This window comes from Myotis davidii, unplaced genomic scaffold (genome assembly GCF_000327345.1).
Source record: "Myotis davidii unplaced genomic scaffold, ASM32734v1 scaffold77, whole genome shotgun sequence".
NCBI classification, from domain to species: domain Eukaryota; kingdom Metazoa; phylum Chordata; class Mammalia; order Chiroptera; family Vespertilionidae; genus Myotis; species Myotis davidii.
The window spans coordinates 329,875-339,036 of NW_006289713.1; the positions used below are offsets into that span (position 1 = coordinate 329,875).

General features: G+C 42.1%; 1 protein-coding gene across 2 annotated transcripts in view; it reads right to left on the reverse strand.

The window, feature by feature from the left end:
- Positions 1–9,162, reverse strand: part of LSM14A (LSM14A mRNA processing body assembly factor) — a 77,442-nt gene that overhangs the window by 40,154 nt on the left and 28,126 nt on the right. For both annotated transcript variants that reach the window (XM_006762165.2, XM_006762164.2), the window contains exon 3: positions 8,463–8,592. In XM_006762165.2, coding sequence (XP_006762228.1) covers positions 8,463–8,592 — 130 coding nt within the window. The remainder of the gene's footprint in view (positions 1–8,462; positions 8,593–9,162) is intronic.

The window sequence follows — 9,162 nt, forward strand, 5'->3', positions numbered from 1 at the left end:
AGCAGGTCGGCAGGGGAGGGCAGTTGGGGGCAATCGGGCCGGCAGGCAGGCAGGCAGGAAAGCGGTTGGGAGCCAGCAGCCCCAGATTGTGAGAGGGATGTTCAACTGCCGGGATCGGGCCTAAACTGGCAGTTGGACATCCCCCAAGCAGTCCCAGATTAAAGAGGGTGCAGGGACAACCTCCCATCCCAGTGCACAAATTTCATGCACCAGGCCTCTAGTCCTATATAATAAAAGCCTAATATGCTAAGTGTCTGACTGTTCGACCAGTCGCTATGACGCGCACTGACCACCAGGCAGTAGACACACCGACTGGTAGGTTAGGTTGCTGCTGGGATCCGGCCAATCAGGACTGAGCAAGATGGGCTGGACACGCCCTGGAGCCCTCCCACGGTCCCTCCCCAGCCCCAATCGTGCACCGGTGGGGTCCCTTGGCCTATCCTGCGCCCTCAAAATCCGGGACCCCTCGAGGGATGTCGGAGAGCTGGTTTTGGCCTGACCCCCGCAGGCCAGGCCAAGGGACTCCACCAGTGCACGAATCTGTGCACCAGGCCTCTAGTAAACATCATATAGCTTGATCTTTTTTTTCTTTAAATCAGTCTGATAACGTCTGTTCTTTTACACTTTACTAAAGTACATCTTTAATAATCCTTTAGTCTGTTAGCCTTAATGCACGAAATAACCCCCTAGGCTTTATACTAACTGTAAAGTTCATAAGCATGCCTTCTAGATATTCATCAAACTCAATTAAAAATTAATCTGTACAACACACTGGAGACCTAACAGAATCGTCATGCAATATGATTTGACTACTTAACCAGTTAAAATAAAATATATCCATCTGTCTGTCTGTTCAGCCAATATTCCTCTATCTTGCCCATAATAGTATTATGAGCCTTAAACAGTATGCCATGGCTGCTTTGCTTCTTGATTTATTGTGATATAATTAATTTTTCCTAAGGGTCGGTAAATTACTAAAGTTAATAATGACCTAATCGTCACACATAAGAATTATTTTTAGCTTAAAAAATAGTGCTTGCCCTGGCCGGTGTGGCTCAGTTGGTTGAGTGTTGTCCCTTGCAATGAAAGGTCACCAGTTCAATTCCTGATCAGGGCACATACCCAGGTTGAGGGTTCAGTGCCTGGGGTGAGTATGGGAGACAGCTGATAGATGTTGCTCTCCCCCTTTCTCTCTTTTAAAAAAAAAAGAGTTCCTTGGGTGAGAATGTTTCATGTGCACTGGAGAAGAAAGAATGTAAAATCTGATATTTGGGGATGAAAGCCTCTGTAAATGTCAATTATAACCATTTGGTCTAATGCAGTGGTTCTCAACCTGTGGGTCGCGAGCCCTTTGGCAGTCGAACGACCCTTCCACAGGGGTTGCCTAAATACACCCTGCATATCAGATATTTACATTACGATTCATAACAGTAGCAACATTACAGTTATGAAGTAGCAACGAAAATAATTTTATGGCTGGGTCACAACATGAGGAACTGTATTTAAAGGGCCAGAAGGTTGAGAACCACTGGTCTAATGTGTCATTAAAGGTTGGTATTTCTTTATTGATTTTCTGTTTGAATGATCTACCTAGAGCTGTCAATGGAGTATTAAGGACACCAACCATAATTGTGCTTTGATTTGTTTCTTCCTTTTGTTCTAATTAGTTGCTTTACATATATCAGTGCTTCCTGATTGGGTACATATATATTAAGAAGTGTTATGTTTTCTTGATGTAGTGTCCCATTATCATTATACTAGAGGCTCAGGGGTCCCTTGGCTTGGCCTGCAGGGATCGGGCCAAAACCGGCTCTCAGACATCCCCCAAGGTGTCCCGGATTGCGAGAGGGCGCAGGCCAGGCTGAGTGACCCCACTGGTGCATGATCAGGGCTGGGGAGGGACGATGGTAGGGGTCCAGAGCATGTCCGGCCTGTCTCGCACAGTCCTGATCGGCCGGACCCCAGCAGCAAGCTAACCTACTGGTTGAAGCGTGTGCCTCCTGGTGGTCAGTGCACATCATAGCTACTAGTCGAATGGTTGCTTAGGCTTTTATACATAAAGATAATGTCCATCTTTGTCTCTTTTTATCAGGTGAGAATGTAAAAAAAAAAGTTGAAAACAAGAGACAGTTTAAAATCTGGCTTAATTAGTGCCAACAGAGACTATATTTTAGTTAATTTTCACCTTAATCAATGCTACAGTTTTTCTCCTCACTTAACAACTTTAATTTTGATGTTTGGTTAATCATCACCCAACAATATTTTTCTTCCATTGATTTTTAGAAAGAGTGGAAGGGAGGGGGGAGAAACAGAGAGAGACACTTTGATTGGTTGCCTCCTGCAGGTGCCTGAGGATTAAGCCTGCAACCGCGGTATGTGCCTAACCGGGAATTGAACTATGACATCCTACTTCATGGGCTGACACTCAACTACTGAGCAACACCTCTGGCACAACTTTAAAATATATGTTCCTTAATAAGCCACTTCACAAATTATCCTATCAATATTAAAATCAAAAAATCTAAAAAGAATCTGCCATTGCAAAAATTACTCTGCCAAACATGGAAAACACTGCCTTTGTGATACCCAAAGAACAACACACCAGCAACCCCCAAAAATATCAAAATCAAGTAAAATCACTTACAAGGAACATGTATTTCACCACCACAAAATACTTTAATTAGAGGGGCAGGCTATGAAGAATGGCAGAGCAATATTTACTATGTAGATACTATGTGTAAGACTTTGTTCAAATGCTTTACACATATTAAGTCATTCAAACTTCACAGTAAAGTAGGAGTTAAGTACAATAATAATACCAATGTTAATCAAATATCTGATTTAGTGAAAGGAGTTTACAAGAATAATATAATTTGCAGTTGTCTGTTATTTGAATAGTATTCTAAACAGTTATAGCTAACATAGGGTATATCCAGATTTAACATGTATAATTAACACTGGTCTTACTGCTTGAGTAGGTTTGGGAGGTACATGAACCAAAATTATATTATTTCACCTACCCAAGAATAAGTCTAAAAGGAAAGAAATATTTATAATTTTAATTTTGAAAAGTGTCAAACCTCTATCAAAATTGAAGGTGAATACTTGAATACCGACATATTACTTATCTAGATTCACCAACTGCTAACATCTTTCTAGGCCTACTGTTTCTTTATGATATACACGCTTCTCTTTTGCCTATGTAGACTATAATCACCCTTAAATACTTCAAAACTATCTCTCCAAAAAAAGACATTCTCTTATATGGTTAACCACAAAACCATTACCACATCTAAGAAAATCAACAAAATAACACCATCCGATGTACCCAAAGTTCCTCAGTAGTCCCTACAATGCTCTTCATATAAACTTTTTACAAAACCCAGATCTAATCACATATTTGGATGCTCTATCTCTTTAGTCTGCCCAAGTCTCTGTACTTCACAACACTGAATTCTTTGAAGAGTGTGGACTTCTGGATATATATGGAACATTTCCTCATGATTAGAATGTGCATTTGCAGCAAGAACATCACAGGAACACCACAGAGGTCAAGTTGTGTAACCTCTTCCTTTCCCCCTATAACATTACATTAAGAAACATATAATTATTTAACTATGGCAATGGCAAAATTGATGACTTGATTAAGATGGTTATTATCAAATCATCTTACCTAATAATAGACAAACATGTAAATTGACCATACCTTCACTATGCTAACTAGCCAATCAGGAGAGTATGCAAATTAACCCAACAAAGATGGCGGTTAATTTGCATATGTAGGTGCAAGCGGCCTGGGTCCCAGGAATATCCTTGGGACCCAGGCCACTCCTAGCCTGTAGGCCCGGGCATAGGCCCTGAGCAGCTGGGGTCCCAGAACGCCCCTGGCCACTCCGGGCCTATGGGCACAGGTGCCAAGCGAATGTTCCCGCCCTGTGGCCGCTTGCGTGTGTGCAGGTGCCAAGCAGCAGCCTGGATCCACGCTCCCCAGCCCAGCACCCATCACGGGGGCGAACAGGCCAGGCCAGGACTCCTTGCATCCATCATGTACTGAACAGAACAGGCCTCCCCGAGATTGGTCATGGGGCGAACAGAACAGGCCTCCCCGAGATTGGTCATGGGGTGAACAGAAGAGGCCTCCCCGTGATTGCTCGCAGGGCGAACAGAACAGGTCTCCCTGGGAACGATCATGGGGCGAACAGGACAGGCCTCCCTGAGATCGATCATAGGGCGAACAGAACAGGCCTCCCTGCTATCACTGGTGGGGTGAACAAGCCAGGCCTCCCCTAATCGCTCTTGGGACAAACAGGCCAGGCCTCCCGCAGGGTGAACAGAACAGGCCTCCCTGTGAGGCAAAGAGAACAGGCCATGCCTCCCTGCAATCCCAGGCAAAGAAGCTGTTCTGCTGACCAGCCTGCGCTATGGACCTGTTTGGATGGGTGGCACAGAGTCCAGGGCCTCTAGCCTGCAGCCACAGGAAGTCTCCCTTTCCAGAGTAAGGAGTACCAGCCCAGGTCCACCCAGCGCCGGGTTCTGACTGCCGGGGTGAGTTCCTGCAGGCTAGGGTTTGATCCCTAGGCATTAGCAGTAGGAAACCAGTGCCTTTGTTACTGCTGTGTGTCCAGGTTTTAATTGAACAAATGCCTGGTGGTCCTGGCGCCAGCTTAGCAAAGTCTTTTAGGAGGAGAATTCTGTCTGGGTTTCCTCAAATTCCCTCAGCCACTACTCACCCCTCTGTAAAGGCGCAGAATAAGTGAGGCCCCTTAAATAAAAATCAGAGGTCTCCAGCAATGGTGAGTCTCTCTCATCACAGTCATTTGGACTGGATGGCATTTGAGTATTTATCTAGGCACCATGACAGGGAACACACAAGCTCAAGTCATGTTCTCTGCCCTTAAATAATTCACAATCTTATTAGAGCGAGTGGCTGATAAAAGCGCAGTAATGACATCAGAATGTAAGGCAACAATACAGAGAGGAACAGAGGCAATTGCTAGGATGATTTCCCAACAATTAGTACAAAGAGTATCTGCTGTGAATTAAATAAAAAAAAATATGTGTGGAAGTAGCTGCTTCATGAGTATGGGATCCCTTCCTATTTTAAAGGAAACTGAGTTCCATGTGAACTGTGTAATATGCTATGATATTTGAGGCACAGGACAAGGGAGGCCCTCAGGGTACTATGCTTTGATATCTGAGTCATTCTTTATTGTTCAATGTGACTTATTTCTGCATGTTTCAGTTTTGTAATAGTTAAATTACTAGAATAATACATCTTGCTATAAAATATTACTAGAAGAGCAAATGATCAGGTGACATTTATTGTTATTTTCTATAAATGAACACAATCTCTGATATGCTAAAGTAATAGGTATTATAGAAATATTCAGATAGGGAGACATACAGGCTTGATTACAAGTTAGGCTATCACAACCCAAGTTTATTGCTTAAAAAAAAAAAAGCAGGGAGCCAACTAGAAACTGAACCAAATATAAGCCCTTGAAGGGCAAATGTAAATTGGATAAGCTTTGCTATTACAAGAGCAAGAAGAAAAAATTCAGATGCAAGAATGAGAAGCACACAGCACCCACCCTAAGTTGCTGTTAAAGAAAAAGAATGATATATTATGAAAATACTTAATACAGATTGTAAAGAGATTTGTTCAAAGAGATTTCCTAGAGGAGGTGGTATTTCAGTTAATTTTTTTAAATGTGAAGAGGTTAACTAGATAAGAAAAAGGTGTAGGGGTCCCAAATTGCAGAGGGTGCAGGCAGGGCTGAGTGACACCCCCCCACCCCCGTGGACGAATTTCGTGCATCAGGCCTCTAGTCCTATATAATACCCTATATAATAAAAGCCCAGCGACCGAACGGCTAAACGACCAGACCAACCGGCTGACCAGTCACTATGACACACACTGACCACCAGGGGGCAGGTGCTCAACGCAGGAGCTGCCCCCTGGTGGTCAGTGTGCTACCACAGTGGGAGTGCTGCTCGGCTGACGGAAATGAGTGGCTGCTCCTGCCATGAACCCTAGGCCGCCAGGAAATCCATCGTTGCCCTCTCGCCCCAGGCTCCTCCTTCTCACTCCCTGCCGCCTCTTCTGGATGCCTGTAGGCTGCTGCTGGGCTTGTAGAACTGACCCTGGAGGCTGGGAGGCGGGTTTGTGGCTGCTGCAGGACTGAGGCCTACTCTACTGCCTCTTAGTGCTATTGTCCCTGGGCCCAGCCCCAACCAGGTCCCTTGGAGAGGCGAGTGCTCTGGCTCCACGGAAGATGCCAGACCAGGGAGCAGCCACTCAGCTGACCGGAATGAGCAGCACTACGACAGCAGGCCAATCCCCGCATGTCACGCCGCCCACCAGTGCAAGAATCCCATGCACTGGGCCTCTAGTTCCATTATAAAGGCACAGCACTCACTCCCTTTGTAATTAGTAAGCAAACTGTGGGATGAATACCTTAAAGACATTTTAATATCCTCTTTCAACACCATTTACTCAATGATTTTAGCTGATAATAGTGCTGCTAATTATTACACTAGAGATTATTATTTTTTAAATATATGTTTTATTTATTTTTTACAGAGAGGAATAGAGAGCCAGAAACATCAATGAGAGAGAAACATCAATCAGCTGCCTCCTGCACACCGCCTACTGGGGATGTGCCCGCAACCAAGGTACATGCCCTTGACTGGAATTGAACCTGGGACCTTTCAGTCTGCAGACCGACGCTCTATCCACTGAACCAAACCAGCGAGGGTGAGATTATTAAATGATGATTTTCTATTATCTACCATTCCTTCCTTTTATTAGCTGGTATTTTTCTGTTAAAAAAGAGCATTGTTTCCCCTTCTTTTAGCGGGGAATGATATTTAGAAACCAAGAACAGGGTCTACACATGCTCTTTGCTACTGGATATCACTGCTTCTAGGCCTGTCAGTTAGGAAATAAGCAGTTTTTTAAAGAAATGAGTTCATTCTCATACCTCCAATTCACCTTCAACATCACAGGGTTCTTCCGTACCTTCTCCATTCCATATTTTTATATCCCTACTCCATACCACTTCCCAACATCAATATACTACTAATTTGTCCTGCCCCATTATACTTACAAAATAGTTTCAAAATTGCCTGGCCAGTGTTGCTCAGTGGTTGAGCACAGACTTATGAACCAGGAAGTCGCAGTTTGATTCCCGATTCCTAGTCAGAGAACATGCCTGGATTGCAGGCTCAATCCACAGTGGGGGATGTGCAGGAGGCAGCCAATCATGATTCTCTCTCATCATTGATGTTTCTGTCTCTCTCTCCCTTCCTCTCTGAAATCAATAAAAATATATTTTAAAAAATAGTTTCAAAATTAACACCAATACCACTACCAATTACAAACCCCAAGTCAAAATTTTTTAATAGTTCTATTTACTACCACATATCCTACTAAAAGTGTAAAAGTTACTTGAATTAAGTACTTTTTTCCTGTGTGGCTATGTTATTGATTTGATGTACATTTAATACCAGTTGTTTCAGCTTATATTCATTCAATTTTGGGATTCACCCTATCCTGTTTTATTTTGTGAGTAAGTCAAATGTTTACATACTTGAAAAGTTACAACTATATAAAAAAGAAATTAACTTTAACAAAACTCAGCATGCTAAGACATAAAAACAAAACTTAACACCGAGTTGATCTGATTACACCTAGCTTTTGCACACAAGAATGGCCTTTGTTCTTGTAAGTAGGACTGTTTGTTATTAGCTCAGCCCTCCTACACATTCTCCTTATAGTGTCATATTTCTAAAACCTTGTTACTATAAACAAAGCACCAACCCTCCAAATATGCTCTATGTGAGCATCTTTCATAGGTGATGAGATAATCACCCATATTTAACATAAATACTTCTTAATGGCATTAATATTCCCTAATCACAATGGCATTATTGCCAATCCCTTTTTGAAAATCTATCCTATTGAAAAAATACTTATTTTAAGTGTATATTACCTTATGTAAATTTAAAATAACATTCAATGAAATCTGATCATTGGATATATCCAGATTTTTTGTGTTGTTTTTTTTTAAAGTGACTCTTTTGAGAGATGACCATTTTATTTCTTGATTTGAAAGAGGGAAGAAAGGGGGAAGGGAGACAACGTGGGAGAGGGAATGGGAGAAGTGGAGGAGAGAGGTAAAGAGAAAGAGAAATATCGATTTTGTAGTTACATTTATTTTTTCATTCATTGGTTGATTCTTGTATGTGCCCTGACCAGACCCACAACCTTGGCAGATTGAGATGACACTCTAACTAACTGAGCTACCTGGCCAGGGCCAAGAGAGACCATTTTAGAACCACTGGTCAATGAGGACATTAAATAAAGCCTGTAAAATATAGTAATAGGCTACAAAAGGAATACCAAACAAGATGTCTAAAAACGTGTAGTTATTAAAAAAAAAGAAAAAAGAAAAACGTACCAACACCAACAGCACCAAATTGCTGCCCGACTAATGAACTTGGACTGAACTGACTGTACGTCGACATCCTGCCAAAAGGTCCATAGGAACCCACTGACTGGAATGAAGAAGTAGATGAGCCTAGTGAAGACTGAAGAAAAACCATGGGTTATTTTTTTCAGGCTCTAAACAACATGCATATAATGGAAAGAAATTTGAATATTTACACTTTTAAAGAAAACGATTAAATTATAACTACTAGACACAAAAGCAATTATAATCTTACAACATGTATTTAACATTAGAACAGCTGAATAACCTTCTGATTTCACTATTTGTATATCTAGCTGACCCTTGAACAACACGGGTTTGAACTGTGAAGGTCCACTTATATATGAATTTTTTTCAATACAGTCAGCCCTCAACAAATGGAGAGGGTCCATTGTATGTTTTGTTCGACACCATTTTATACACTGAGTGGCCAGATTATTATGACCACCTGACATTGGTAGGCAAATTAGCTATAATTTCGCGCTGAAGTTGCTAGAGGACCAGACCATTATAAATAGGGAAGCAGATTGTTTACCACGACAGAAGTGATTTTTTCTGTCTGAAGATAATGGGTAAACAACGCGATTTAATAACCTTTGAACGTGGGATATATATTATGATGAGTGGCCAGATTATTATGACCACCAGACGTTTGTAGGCAAATTAGTCA